The sequence below is a fragment of the Panthera uncia genome (genome assembly GCF_023721935.1).
Source record: "Panthera uncia isolate 11264 chromosome C1 unlocalized genomic scaffold, Puncia_PCG_1.0 HiC_scaffold_3, whole genome shotgun sequence".
NCBI lineage: Eukaryota > Metazoa > Chordata > Mammalia > Carnivora > Felidae > Panthera > Panthera uncia.
Window position 1 is genome coordinate 77,183,048 of NW_026057584.1, and position 16,064 is coordinate 77,199,111.

General features: G+C 41.8%; 1 protein-coding gene across 3 annotated transcripts in view; it reads right to left on the bottom strand.

The window, feature by feature from the left end:
* FMNL2 (formin like 2) overlaps window positions 1-16,064 on the bottom strand; it is a 316,007-nt gene that overhangs the window by 27,155 nt on the left and 272,788 nt on the right. For all 3 annotated transcript variants that reach the window (XM_049615644.1, XM_049615645.1, XM_049615646.1), the window contains exons 10-13: window positions 11,420-11,494; window positions 6,115-6,225; window positions 3,535-3,684; window positions 941-1,042 (exon numbers count right to left, since the gene is read on the bottom strand). In XM_049615644.1, coding sequence (XP_049471601.1) covers window positions 941-1,042; window positions 3,535-3,684; window positions 6,115-6,225; window positions 11,420-11,494 — 438 coding nt within the window. The remainder of the gene's footprint in view (window positions 1-940; window positions 1,043-3,534; window positions 3,685-6,114; window positions 6,226-11,419; window positions 11,495-16,064) is intronic.

Consider the following 16,064-nt stretch of genomic DNA (forward strand, 5'->3'; position numbering starts at 1 on the left):
AGGTTCCAGGGAAAGGATTTTCTGGAACTTACTTGCTGGGTCTTGCACATGTGATCTCTCACCACAAACCTCCAGCAGGCAGGGAAACATTCTTCACACCCTGTCTATTATTAATAATCTGAGAGTCTGACTTGAATTGAGTCCATATGCTACAACTCTGTCTCGATGGCGTGCCAAAAAATAAATTTCCTAGAGTTAACTGTAGGACATGTCAAAATATCAAGCAACACACACAGACATGATAAGCATCGCGTAAAATGTGCCATTTCATCAACGATGGTGTAGAGGCAAGCCATTTGCCTGAAAGCCCTCCAGGCATTTTGGTGATTTTATGTTCCGCACAATTCCAAACACACGGATGGCACTCCATAAAAACCTGACATGTAAGGTAAAACAATGCTAAGGCCAAATAAAATAGCTGGGATCATCTGATAATAAAATGGATTGGTTTTGCTTTGCCTTTTCTTTTTTTTTTTTAATTCTTTTGGTGAATGACATTAGATCTTGCCTGTGTTGTGATTTCACCGTTTCCACGGCAACCACCAAATCTGGTTTCAAGTAGAAGCAAAGCAAAAAAATACAAAGAAGTCCAAGTCCTAGTAAAAATAAATAAGTGGCATGAATTAAATCCATGCTGTGTTTTTATTTCCAAGCAAATGGGTGATCCACTGAATCAAGTCAGACTTGTCCAGATGGGAAAATATTGTTGCTCTCGAAAACTGTGATAAGGAAGTACTGAACCCCCAACATTTGATTGCAAACACATGTGTATCCATCCCTAACTATGTGTACTTTTCATCCGAGTATCGCCTCTGAAATGATTCCAATAAATACGTTGCATCAATGCATTCCTCTGACATGAATGTAGTCCACATTCTACTAAAGCTGGGGCACCTTCCCTGCAATGCCCATCTGGGGCAGCTGCCATCAGCACACTCACTCGAACAACATCTAGCTCCTTGTTCCTCTGCATCAGCTGCTTTTCCAGTTCCACGATCTTGGACATGGCTTCATTCTCTGTGTCTTGCAGCTTTTCAGACAGCTATAAAGGTATAAAAGAGAAGCTGTGTCACAACACACGACCATTCTCATCAGGTCCTCGGTTCTCAGAAAGTAGAGCTCTATTGGGGCCCAGAGTCCTGCATGTGTTCTACAAGCTGTTTTTCTGGAAACATTAATATTTATAATACGATTCTGAATACCTATTTGTTTCTAATAGGAATTAATAATTTATACATGATCCTTAATAAAACCAATATGTCAGTTCCTTAGTGTTTCAACATACACAGTGTACCTCCCTCAATTTCCTCAGGGGCTGGCAGAAGGGGCTCACCAACGTGAGCCTGCAAGGGTGGGAAACAGGAGGTGAGGCAAGAGGGGAAGTTCACCTTTCCTTCGCTAAGAAAAGCCCATTAGGCACAAGCTTTTGAAATTTATCAGTCCAGAAAACTTGGTTCTGTTATTACAGAACACCAGCTTAAAAAATAGTACTGCTTGTTTTGACCCAAACTAACCCAAGTAATAAAAGTTATTTGGAGGGACAGTTCAAATAAACAGGCAGCCTACTTCAAAACTGGGTTATGTGAGGCTCAGTCGGTTAAGTGTCCGACTTTCGGCTCAGGTCATGATCTCATGGTTTGTGGTGGGTTCGAGCCCCCCCCCCCCTCCCCCCGGTCAGGCTCTGTGCTGACAGCTTGGAGCCTGGAGCCTGCTTCGGATTCTGTGTCTCCCTCTCTCTCTGCCCCTCCCCTGCTCATGCTCTGTCTCAAAAATAAATAAAACATTAAAAAAAAAAAAAGTGGGTTATGTGAGTATGGTTATGGACAGCTGGCTGAGGCTTCAAGAGGAAGATAGTATGAGCCACGTGTTAACTAATTACTTTTCCCACAAGCCTCTGAAAGTGAGCTACTTCTGATTTCCCACATCTCACTGAAAACAATCATAAGTAAAGAACACCAGAGAGGCAAGGTGAGGAGGAAGGGTAGAGGTTAAAATGCTGATCAGGTTCAGAATAGGATACGAATCTTTCAGGGCAAGACCGATAAATGCCCTTCCTAAGCAGGTACCAAGCAGGTCACTACAACACTTAACAAAGGGAGGGGGGGCGGCGTGAATGGCTGGCTCACCAACTTGGCTTAACCACAGCCATGAAGATGCCCATTTTCAGAGTGAGGGACAAAGGTGAAGGACATCACACACATACAATACTCTCAACTAAGAAAGTGTAGAGGGAAATAATCGGACCATTCAAATGGGAAAATAATATTGCTCTAAAAAGAGACAATTCAATTACAGCCAAGGACACTGTCAAGCAGAATTTAACAAACAAATCTGGTTCTCACAATGCTTAGGTCTTTAAGAAGCACCATTTTTCTGTTCATTCTCACAATATTCAAATATTTGCTTAATGGATGAATAAATGGACAACCTCTGAAGGCCTTTAGACTTATATGCAACTTAGTCTGTCGTGAAATAAATCCCTCAAATCAAAATAAGTCCCTGCCCTGAGACAGAGTTAATGTAACACTGATAGGACACTCCTCAAAGAAGAATAGATTTAAGGGAACGCTCACTAATTTCCTTGAAAATGCCTGTAGCTGAAATGAATTTTTACCGCACGTGAGTAACCACAAGGCAGGACTAGGAAGACTGGCCATCAAGAAGAAACAAGACCATCCTGTCCATGGGCCTGTATGGACACATTCAGCAGAACTGACTTATATTCAGAAGACCAGGAGTGAAATAGAACTTATTGATACGTCACACCAAACTTCCAGGGGCACCTGGGTGGCTCAGTCAGTTAAGTGTCTGACTTCACCTCAGGTCATGATCTCACATTTCATGAGTTCAAGCCCCACATCGGGCTCTGTACTGTCAGTGCGGAGCCCGCTTTGGATCCTCTGTCTCCCCTCTGTCTCTGCTCCTTTCTACTTGTTTTTTTCCTCTCTCTTTCTAAACAAACAAACAAACAAACTTTAAAGAAAAAATAAATCCAAACTCCCAAAGAGATTGAAATGTGTAGCAATGGCAGTTCCACTGAGGGACTGGGTTGGGTGGGAGGTGAGGAAGACACTGATAATGGTCTATTCGCTCTGGGGCTTATTTTAGCACAAAGTGCTAGAACCCATCCCCCATGGGCCCGTGTGAACGCATGTGGTAGAAGATGACTTATATTCAGAGAATATGAGTAGAAAGGTCTTCACATCAGCCCAAATTCACATATTCAAGTTTCATTTCCCCTCTACATGGCGCCAATCGCCTCACCTTCTGGGATAAGTAAGATGGCCAGGAAATCTGGGCTCAGCAGAAACTGAGCAGGTGAGCTAAGGCAAGGCAATGGATTCCCTTTAGTTTTAAGTAACAAACATGCCTTCTTTGAAAGAACCCCGGGTGGCTTTTGACAGCGCTCGATCTCAAGCTGCAGTTCATCCCTATACTCCAAATCCTTTCATTTTCTGTGGTAACAGCCAACACTCATTCTGCTTGGCACCCAGTTACACAAAGACAGTTTTTCCTTTCCCAAGATGTAGTTACATGAGAAATGTTCTCCTCCAGCTCTTCCACCCTCTCCAAGGCTGCATTCTTGGTTTCGGCATCTTCCAGCAGAGCTCCCACGTCAAATACGTTGTCCAGGTAAGCCTGAATCTGCACCTGCAGCTTATCACTCTCAGTGTGCTTCAGTTTCTAAAAATCAAAACACAAGAGAAGGCGGTGTCAGCACAGCTGTGGACACAGAGCATAATGATACAACAGCCCATGTGGTTTTTGTTTGTTCCAAACAGTCCAATCTGTGCCAAGAGAGGGTTTGATGTAGCATCCTCCTCACGACAATTACGGAGTGTTCTTCTAAGAAGGTATAATCACACTACTTTCCGATGAACACCCTCTTCCAAATATATACAAGTTTCCTTCCTAATCCTTCCCAAAGATATAGTCCCCATGTAGGCATATTCCAAACCAATACATCTTGACACAGGTGAAATCGGACTACAGAAAAATTAAGAGCAGCTGCAGAAGGAGCAACAGTCCCACGTAACAAATTTGAGAGGCATCTGTGTACAAGAGGTGGTTACAGTAGCAGCAGTAATTTGCCTGGGCAGAGATGGTAATTCCAATGAGGATTAGGTTGGATGGGAGGAGGAGAAGACATGGGTAGAGAGTGAAGTAGCCAGGGGGCTTATTTCAGCATAAGTTGCTAGAATCTGCCTTCCATCATAACTTCCTTAAGATACTGCCCCAGCATAAGGAGTTCTGGGCTTCCCAAAGCACAGATCAGGAAGCCACTCATTGCATTACAGACCCAGGCATCCAAAGGAAGTCAACCAACTTTAAGGTGAAATTAGAGGTCAAGGTAACCTATGAATCTTCCTTAAAAGTAACACAAGTCCTGACTTCCCCTGGGGGAACAGATGAGTGGCTAGGATAATACTGGCATACAGATGACACCAATAAATATTTACTGAACAAATCAATGGCCACTAACAAGGCTGGGTTTCTGTAAACGAATGAAGTATTTATTATGTGCTTATAATATTAATCTTCTAACCACCTCTATGAGGGTCCAGAACCAACACACCAAAAAAATTAAAGAAATACAGAGTTTGGGGAAAATCTTCAACTTTTCAGAGGACTTAGGCTCAACATAAATTCTAAGAGGGATTTGCTCCTAGGTCTAATCTGGAATTCTTCAACTTAGTGTGCCCTAAAGAGAGTATGTTCCATCTTAGTTTAAGAGTACAAACTGAAAAAGACATTTCAATAAGGACGAAGCCTAGAAAGGGAAATGAGGAAGAAGCTCAGAAGGTTTTTTTCACAAAGTACACAATGAGTAACAGGCACTGCCCTAATGTGTTACGATTCGCCATCGCAGCCTTGACCTGAAGGAGCTCAGCACGACCATCACAAAATGGAACCCAGAATGCCATTAGCAATCTATACACCCCATTTTTGCTCAAATACTGCCACTCCCAGGGTATGTAGGGAAAGAGGATAGAGAAACCTTGACCTCAGAGCAGGAAAAACCTCTCAATACCATATTCTGTCAAAGATATTAGTGATTACTTAGATAAGAAAACAATTCAAACCACTCTTTAATGAAAATCCATCAGACTCTCCCTGAGTACAGTCCTTAGACAACGTTAGGCCAGTATACCTAGGGCAGCCTGGCTGGTCTGATAAGCCAGCTGATGAGCTCAGAGAGTAACCAATGCTATGATTCTGCCTCACAGTAAACTGTAATTCCCTGGCTTCAGTCCTGACGAAGATGGGCAGCTGAAATCCAGAGATGTCCAAGGGAAGTGCTTATATCTCTTCTTCAGGGCTAGAAACAGATTTGAAATTGAGCTCAACAATCCTTGCCCTCTCACTAGTAGCCTTTCAAATTCAAGGGGACCACTGGTGTACAGAAGGGAAAACAGAACTGCTCAAGAGTCAAAGGACATGAGGGCATCCTGTGCACACACAGCTATTCAAGTCCATTTATGATTTTCACATAAACTTGCTGTTTCTTAGGTGAAGGAAGAACTATAGGGAACTGGCTGAGCACTTCCACAGGGGAGGCAGAGAAAGAGAAACTTTAGATCTCTTCACGAACCGAGAACTTAAAAGTGGAACTTCTAAAGCCACAAATGCATTAAACAGAATTTAACAGCTCTACAGGAGGAAGTCTCTAGTGTCCATTTCCTCATGACTTTTTTATACTCTAAGCATTTATTCATCACTCTTAAACAGTCTTGGTTTCACCTCCCCTGCCCAGATAGGGTCCCCAGAGTAACCAAGAACGTGGATTGCCCAATAGCCCAGATGAAGGGTGCAATGAGACTTGGTCCAGACAGAGTTCAAGAGCAGAGGTGAGCTACAGTGAGAGGCTACAAGAGGTTGTCTGACTCCAACACTAAAAGGCTGCTGGCAGAAGACAGACTGAGCTCCCAGGAGGTCTTCAAGAATCCAGTTTCCCTGGCAAACTGCATCACTCAGATACGTTCCCTTTAACTAGTGCTACGATACTTGACTGTACAGAGCTTGAAGTGTTCTTTAGTCACGGCGGAAGTGTATCTTGAAGGCAGGCAATAAATCAAGTCTTACATTGGAGCCAAAGGTCACAGTTATACTTACATCCAAGTATTCATCCAGGCCTAACTTGGTAAATTCATACTGGAGGTGAACTCTGAAATTCATGTCTTCTACTGAATGGACTACAATATTAATAAACTGCATAGAGGCCACCTGCAATGAAATTGCCAGTGGGTTAGATGGCTGAAAACTTGTTTTCTCAGTTTAAACATAGGCATATGCTTTCAATTACACAAATCTAAACTCACTCACCGACCTCCTTTTCCTTCGTTTCATTGGGTCTTTAAAAATATTTTGTAATTTTTCAAATTCAAAAGTCATAGAGATACCACAGTAAAATACCCCTCGTCATCCACTAGGGTGACCATGATCAAAATGGAAAACCATACCGAGAGCTGCAAGGAGGTGGAAAAAGTGGAACCCTCATCCACTGCTGCCAGAGATGTAAACCAGTGCAGCCACTTTGAAAAGTTTGACCACTCCACAAAATATTAATGACAGAGTTACCATAGGATCCAGCAACCCTGTCCTGGGTATATACCCATGAGAAATGAAAATACATGTCCATCCAGAAACTTATACACAAATGTTCATAATGGCATTATTCACTATTATTTATATTAGTATAACTAATATATATTCTACATATTGTATTATTTTATATTATTCATTATTTCCCAGAAAGTGGGGGGGGGGGGGGGAGAACGCAATGTCCATCAAGTGATGGGTTAAAAAAATATAACCTATCAACACAATGGAATATTAGGTGACAATAAAAAGGCAATGAAGTACTGATGCATCTTACAATGTGGATGAACTTGAAAACATTATGCTAAATGAAACCAGTCTGTCATAAAAGACCATATAAGTTATGATTCCATCCATATGAAGTATCCAGAACAGGCAAGTCTGTGGAGATAGAAAGTAGATTAGCAGCTGCCTAGGTCTGGGGATAGGAAATGGGCAGTAACTACTGACGGGGTCTTTCTGGGATGACAATGTGTTCTAAATCAGACTGCAGTGACAGCCACACAACCCTGCAAATATGCAAAAAATGTGTTGAATTGTCCACTTTCAATGGGTAGGTTAGATGTTATGTTAACCACCTGTCAGTAAAACTTTTTAAAAAGTCTTATGGGTGGGTATATAGAACAAACTGTGTAAGTTATTACAGGCATGTTATAGAAAATGTGAAAATTATTATAAAAAATAACATTTTAAAAAATCACCTATAATCGTACCACAGGATAATCACTTCTAAAATTTCACTATGGGCCCGACCATACCAACAAGATCGTAATAGGATCTTTGACCCATCTTTCTGTTTTTTTTTTGTTTTTTTTTTTCTTTTTTTTTTTTTTTTTTTTTATTTTTGGGACAGAGAGAGACAGAGCATGAACGGGGGAGGGGCACAGAGAGAGGGAGACACAGAATCGGAAACAGGCTCCAGGCTCTGAGCCATCAGCCCAGAGCCTGACGCGGGGCTCGAACTCACGGACCGTGAGATCGTGACCTGGCTGAAGTCGGACGCCCAACCGACTGCGCCACCCAGGCGCCCCCCCTCTTTCTGTTTTAATCAACCGGCTTCCATTCCACAAAACCCCTCGATTTACTAGCTCCCCATAACTGCATCAATGGCCCTGAAACCTGCCACAGAGAAAATCAGTCCCTGGTTTGGTAAAGAACAAAACAAAGTTGAACAGATCTATTCTTTTTTCCTTTTTTTTACGGTTTTATTTTTAAGTAATCTCTTTCCCCAAAGTGGGGCTCAAACTTACAACCCCAAGATCAACAGTCACATGCTCTACCAACTGAGCTAACCAGGAGTCCCTATCTTGCTTTTAATGCTGACAGTTTAGGGGCACCTGGGTGGCTCAATCAGTTAAGCATCTGACTCTAGATTTTGGCTCAGGTCATGCTCTCATGGTTCATGAGCCTGAGTCCCACATTGGGGCCCCAAGTTGACAACGTGAAGCTTATTTGGGATATTCTCTCTGTCTCTCTCTCTCTCTCTCTCTCTCTGGCCCTTCCCTGCTCTCTCCCTCTCTCACAGTAAATATATAAAACTTAAAAAAAAAAAAAATAGTGACAGTTTATTTATGGTGAAAATACCTAACTAATACTTCCCCTCAATGGGTAAATGCAGTCTGTACAAGGAGGCAAAATGATTAAAAAAAAAAAAAAAAAAAATAGTGACAGTTTATTTATGGTAAAAATATCTTACTAATCCTTTCCCTCTATGGGTAAACACAGTCTGTGCAAAAAGGTAAAGTGAGTGAGGGATCCAGATTCACATTTACTCTGAAATCTGCCTTCTTCCTCTCTCCTCCAAACCCAGTTTCTTTTATCTTTTTTCAAATCGTTTCTATCGAGTTAGACTCTTTTTTGAGTATATGTTATACACTGGCTATCTTGGGAAGATATGTCAACTCTCTTGGTTCAAGGAGATTCTTTTGCAATTTAACTGAAAAAATGACTTCAAGTTCTATGGTTAAATGAGCTAAAGAAAGATTGTCAGGGTTTTTTTCCTTCTTCCTTCTGCTGCATTAGAAAAATTTATATTGTATTTTATGAGGAATATGTTGTTAAGGAGGTTGTGCAACTTAACTGCATTCCCAAGGACAGTTTAAGAAAAGCCTCATTTTCTGGAGGAAAATATGGTTGGATTTTTCCATTTCTCTTCTGAATAGTTGTTGAGTTTTATGATATGCCTGAGAAGCAACTATTTGCTAGGTGACAGATGAATTGATCATTGTACCTGTATATTAGCAGTTTCTAAATTAGGTTCCTTGATGCATGTACATATAAGTAAATGACAAGAAATATACTCTCATTTCTAAGAAGTGCAGGCATTTTAAAGGGCTTAATTATATATAATTTCAGCACAAACTCAAATGGCAGAGGGATCCACAAGGTATGATAATGAGTGAAGTATACCACGTGTAATACAGTAAGAAATGGTGTGGACCACGGCAAACTAGAAGGAGGATCTTTAGACTTAAAAATGGGCGGGGTGGGGGGGGGAGCAGCGCTTGGGTAGCTCAGTGGGTTAAGCATCCGACATCGGCTCAGGTCATGATCGCAGGGATGATGAGTTCAAGCCCTGCATCGGGCTCTGTGCCGACAGCTCAGAACCTGGAGCCTGCTTTGGATTCTGTGTCTCCCTCTCTTTCTGCCCCTCCCCCACTCCACCTCCCTCTCTCTCTCCCCCCAAAATAAGGAAACATTGAATGAATGAATGAAGAAAGAAAGAAAGAAAGAAAGAAAGAAAGAAAGAAAGAAAGAAAGACTGACTGACTACTTGGCCCCAGCACTTGATACTCTGCAAAAACAGGGCCTAGTGTTGGCAGAAATTTTTAATTGAAAAAATTAGAAATCTATATTTGTATGCACAACTTCCAAATTTTTAATGGAAGGACATCACTGTCAGACTAAACTCACAAGCCTATAGGCTGGCTCAGCCTGGGAGCCTCCAGTTTGCAACCTCAGCTTTCAGGAACAAATAAGTTGCCCCTATGAAGGCAGAGGAAAGAAACTGCTACAGTGAGCCAGCGCACAACTTCTTCACATATTTATCACTAGTGCAAACATGGGCCTTAAACACTCCCCAAAATCCTAAAAGCAAAATTAAAAAGCCAATGTATAGGGTGCCTAGGTGGCTCGGTCAGTCATGATCTCACGGTTTGTGGGTTCGAGCCTGCATCAGGCTCTGTGCTGACTACTCAGAGCCTGGAGCCTGCTTCGGATTCTCTGCCTCCCCCTCTCACTGCCCCTTCCCTGTTTGAACTTTGCCTCTCTCTCTGAAAAATAAATTAAAAAAAAAATTTTTTTTAATTAAAAAGCCAATGTAACAGCACTCCTTGTCTCACATTTTTTGCCTTTTTAAACAGCAAATAACATGCTTTATGGAACAGCAAGACTTCTCTATAAACAGTTTCATCATTCTCACTACTTTCAGAAGGGCCTGAGGGCTAGGATGCATATAAAATGGAAAGACCCAGAAAAAAAGTCACATAAAAGGGTTAGAAATCTCCAAAATTATGTTTCATGTTTTACAGCCACTAAAGCAATTCAAATGAAAAGTGTGCCTGGCACCCTAAGTATAAGTTTTAGAAGACTCACAATGTTAAGGACTGACTGGTATACCTGCTCTGAGCTAGAAGTGACCTGAGGGACAAAGCCCAGGTGAGACCTCCCCAGAGCAGGAGCTGTGTATGTCAACTGGATTAGGCCAAAGAAAGCCTGCAGATCTGGATCCACCCACGGGAAGTCTGTCTCAGAAACCGTCTATCTTCAGTCCAAGATTAAGGTTTAAGTGTATGAATTTGGAAGTTCTCAAACTCCTACTGCTGTTCAAACCTGAAGAGGATAGTCCTACCGCTGAACCACACATCCTTACATGTGAACTATCCCACTAAGGAGAACCGCAGTCTAACTCTGCCCTCACAGAGTTACCAGGGCAGGAATCACTCCTGTAGAGTAATTTGGGGGATATGTACAGTCAATTCTACAAACCAAAGCACTCTAGTCTTTGAGAATATAGTCTGGAGAAAGCCACTGGCTGAGGTATACAAAAAGCAAAATGGGCAAGATTCTTGTTTTCTGGGTTTTTTTGTTTTGTTTGTTTTTCCCCCATGTTCATTTTGAGAGAGAGAGACGGGGGGGAGGGGGAGGGAGGGGGAGGAAGGGGGAGAGAGGGGGAGGGGGGGGGGGGGGGGGGGGGAGAGAGAGAGAGAGAGAGAGTGAGAGTGTGTGTGTGTGTGTGTGTGTGTGTGTGTGTGTGTGTGTGTAAGACAGAGATGGGAAAGGGCCAGAGAGAGAGAGAGAATCCCAGGCAGGCTCCATGCTGTCAGCGCAGAGCCTGACACGGGACTCGATCCCATGAACCATGAGATCATGACCTGAGCAGAAATCAAGAGTTGGATGCTTAACTGACTGAGCCACCCAAGCATCCCAGATTCTTGACTTCTATCTTCAGGATCCTGATGCAGCTTTACTGACAGCTAAAGCTGGCAACCGCAAGTATATGTCCCAGCAGTTAACATCCTTTTCCCAAATGCATGCTTTCATCCTTTATTTGCTATAAATAATTAGTACTTTGGGTCTTTAGTACAGTATGTGCACGAGGAATAAAACTGGAAATAAACACTGTAAGGGAAAAATACAGATTGTGAGGAACACTCTAGATCGAATCTATAGCAGATTACACTCAATTTTCTGTCCTTTGTAACATTTATATGCGCATACACACACATATGTATCATATATAAATATAAACGGGTTTAGGAAAAAAGTGCAGAAACTGAGCTTGCCTTATTGATTGTAATGTGGTCCTGGAATAACTCACCATAAAATCTATGTTATTGTCTTCATTCCTGAAATGTTCCATCAACTTCTCAAAGCGCTGTTTTTCTCCACAAACCTGAAATACACATTTTCATCACGCATATGAAATTCCAAACATAAGCATTCTAAAATTAGAGGCAGGAATTTTAGCATTAATAATTATTTCCAGAATATCTTTTTATTGCCTCTCTCACACACTGTTTCCTTCTCTTCTAAGCTGGTTAACTCACAAACAGCAACATGAGCCAGGCCCTAAAGCTAAGCCTCAGTTTCTTTTAAATGTTCCCCGATATATTGAAATCTATGTCAAATGTGTTTTCCTTTCATTGGTTATTTTTGCAGTCCAACAATTTCTTAGCCTGCATGCAGAATCCCAAAATGTTATGGTTTAAAAGAGGAAAACTGTAACAACGCCCCCCGCCCCCCCCCCCATTTTCCTTTTTACAAAAGCACTTTTAAAACAGGTACGCTAAAAGATTTGGACAATTCAGTATTTAAGTTCCTTGAAAAGCAGATTGACAATGTCCCTATTACATCTAAATCAAGTGATTTTAACATAAACTACAACACAGAAGTAGACACCATAGCAGTAAAGTATGTAGTACTACAGTAGACACTTGGGAAGTTCTACTAACCCATTTAAGGCAAGTATAGAAATTTGCAGGAACTTATAAATTAGCAGCCCAGAGGCCTGAAACATTCAGCTCAAATTAATGTTTTCGCCGAACAGGTAAAAGGGCAAGATAAATTACTATGAACTCAAGTGCTCCAAAGGTTCTGGGTCTACATTGAGTCAACAATACAGAGTCAAGGAAAGATTCATAACAAGTAAGAACTCTCTGGAGACTTATTCCCAAAATTAAAGGATAAACTTCAATTCTGCCAGTGACCTTAGCAACCTTTATTTGGAGCCCACTGGCTTATTCTTTCTGCCTTCAGAAAGTATGCACCTGAACACCCTTGAGCTACATGTAGTGTCAGTAAGACAGTCCCCAGTCTTAACATTTTGAATTTAATCCAGGTTTCACATGCTTAGCTCAGTTTTTTGGTTCTATTTGTGGTCTTAGAAATATATGTAGGATGATCCTGAAAAATTCCCCCAAAATGGTGTTTCATAATGTTATAATGCAGCCACTTAATTCCGTCATGTTAAATCCCACATAAATATTTATTTCAGTGAAGAGGAAGATTCAAGAAGACAGCAGTTTTGTCTGTTTGGTTCACTATGCTACCTTCAGCATCTAAAACAATGCTTACCATGTTGGAAGCTCTCAATAATATTTGTTGAATTACACTGAAAAAAGGACAAATGACTAATTATGTTAAGATAACACTTAATGAAAGGATGATCACGTTGAGGAAAAAAGAACCATCAGCCCATAGTAGACAGGTGCTACAGGTAAATCTTTAGTGGTAATTCCTGTCCAAACCATGTGATGGGAACATTAAGCCTTCAGCCTCTGAGGGCCTTCTAAATCTCAAGGCAACTTAATTTTCTCAATAGATGCACACCACACTTTACCGTATTCAGACAACAACTCTCCACGTATTTATACCTGCCTTAACAAAAAATAATTACAGAAGAAACAGTGCATGAACCCAGTCCGGAGGAAGACAACGAGGCTCCAGAGGGAGCACTGGAAGTCAAGCCTTTAAAAGCACGAATCCAATCCCACCGACAGAGCCTGATTCAATGGGACCGGGGGGCGCTGGGTGACACGCAAGTGCACAATTTTAAAAACACTACAGATCATTTTGATGCAACTCCACAAAGGCAGAGACATTTAAAGGGATACTTTGTTCTGCCACTCATCTCAGCCAGCCCCTCTGGAGAATATGAAGCAAATTCCTGGAAGCAAAAGGTTTGTTAAGAGGCGGGGGGTTGAGGCATTACAAGCACAGCTCCCTAGACTATGACATTAGCCACATCTTGTGCCCAAAGGGACAAAACTCCTAGCCTGCAAAAAGGACCCAGTGGGTGAAAACTGCCAAGGCTGGATATGGAAAGGATCAGAATTACAACCTGAATTTTCTTTAAGACAAACCCCAACATAAGAACTTGTTTCCCAGGAGAATGGTTTACTTCAGTCTGTTTTGGGGAGGTCGGTAGTGGCAGGAGAAAGGAAGAGAAGTTGTCTTGAATCTGCAAACAGCTACCAGCTACCAGAAGCTGTGACTAATGGTCTGTTGAGCAGCTAGCACTCAACAAACTAGAAGAAGCAACAGCTAACAATGAACAGTGACGATGAATACAATTCCTTCCATGCAAAACCATTCAAATCAAAGAATGTCAGGAATCTGGAAAGTACCTGGTGCCCTCTATTTATGAATGAGACTGATACCTAGACAAATCATACATCTATAATTTGATGAAAAGTCAATGCAGAAGCTAGAACCAGGTCCCCAAGTGCCAGCCTGACTGATGTTCTTTCTCCAACACAGCCTAGAATGTGCAGATAAACATATATTACTTAATCCTGGAATGCTTTAAACTGTCTTTGTATCTGAGACAACAACAGATGAAAAATGTTCTTGTTAGAAAACCACAATCATGACACTGGGCATATACTTGATGTGCCTGCACCACAGTCTTCCATGGAACTTCTAAAAATGGTGGATTCCTGGATCTAAATCAAGACCTACTGAATGAAAATCTCCACAATGGAACTAGGAATCTGTGCTTTTAACAACTATTCATGGCTATTGAACCAGTGGCTTATATAATATAGACCAGCAGATTAAAGCCTGACTACCAATTGTAAACCAGGTAACTAGATCATTAATTCTCCAATTCATTCAATCTCTGACTTAACAATAAGGAGATACAGTTACCATAACTGGGTATCATGGGAATGAAGTAGGAATTTACCCACTGCCCCTGCATAGGTACAATGAATAATAAGGTAACTCCCAAATCAGAGACTGTGTGCAAGGCATTAGAAAAAAGGGATTTTATATGGCTGAGGAAAGCACATATGGGCAGCAAGAAAATGATTCACAGCCTGTTAACAAAATCTTTTTTAAAAAAGGCATCAAAACTAGGACAAGCAATATTAGATTAATTTCGTGCTGGGTAAAGATCCCCAAAACCATGCAGTACCCTGGTAGACAGGACTGAAACAGACATTAAGAGCTTTGAATAGGGGCGCCTGGGTGGCTCAGTCGGTAGAGCGTCCGACTTCAGCTCTGGTCATGATCTCATGGTTTGTGGGTTCGAGCCCCGTGTTGGGCTCTGTGCTGACAGCTCAGAGCCTGGAGCCTGCTTTGGATTCTGTGTCTCCCTCTCTCTCTGTCCCTCCCCTGCTTATGCTCTGTCTCTGTCTCAAAAATAAATTAAAAAAAAATTTAAAAAAAAAAAGAGCTTTGAATATAAGCATTTGTTTAGAGAGCATCCTGTCAACAGATAAATCCATGCTAAGAACCTATGTGTTAGGAAACAGAAATACCTTTGTCAAAAACAACAGACTTAATATCTTCCAATTTATAGCTGTTGTAAGCTTGGTGAAAAGAATCCCAATGCACAAAAATGACATATGGCCAGCAGAGATGCCAGCTTCAAGGAACTTTGGAAGAATGATCTGATGGACCACTCTCCTCACTCACTGGGAGACCCAGAAGGGCCTCTCCTGTCAGCTTCACCAAGCCCCTCTCTGGAGAGGTTTAGGTAGACAGTTCTGCTGCCAATCTCGACTAATGAATTCAGGGTGGTATTTTCTGACACTGTTCCAAGGGAACAGCAGGGATTCCAGAGGCCCCCTTTATTTCTACTGAAGGAAAGGAAGCATGCAAACCAGATTCACATTTGTTCCTACAATACTTCAGCAATCATTAAACAAGTGTATACCGTAATCCCACAGGAAATGGGAAGATATGTTTGGGGAAGTTGGTAAAGCTGTGTTCGGCATCAAAGGAAAGCCGTCCCAGCTCATACCGCTCACATCTGGACCACCCCCACACACTTGGTTCAAATGGGACAACCATGGCTGAACGTGTCTCTTCTTTCCTTTGACACTGACCTGGTTTTAGAAAACAGGGAGGATAAAAGAAACAAGATGCCAATTCTCAGTTGCGTTCAGAATCCACACATCGATTGGCCTTCATGGGGATGCACGCAAGGACTTCACCAAAGTGTACATAAGAGCCAGGAACGTATCCGCACGTATGTATTACTGAATGTTATATATTGCTGCAGAGATCTGCCATGTGCCAACAAAGGCCAGACAACGTATGATCTGAGAACTTTCAAGTAAAAAAAAAACTGTTCTGTGGCAACTGAAATCTGTCATTTCTTGACTTTCATATAATCAAAGGTATTTCTCATTCCCCCCGCTAGCTTTAACACCAACTTACTGTATCGGTGATAAGAAGCCACTGAAGTAGGTGGGGGAATGAGCAAATGGAAGAAATTGCAGCCACAGATAGGCCCTGAAGAGGAGACTGCAGAGAATACTCCATCGGGAATTAGGCTTCCACTACTAGCAGCCAGGGCTACCAAAAATTAAGTCCGACAGCAGGAAGATAAAAGTATACACCCTGGAAAAACATTACTCTGCTGTAAACTGAACAGGCACCTTCATTTATAAATCAGTCTCATGTGAATCAATACCCTGGCCCTGAGTAACACCACAGAAAGCAAAAACCCTCAG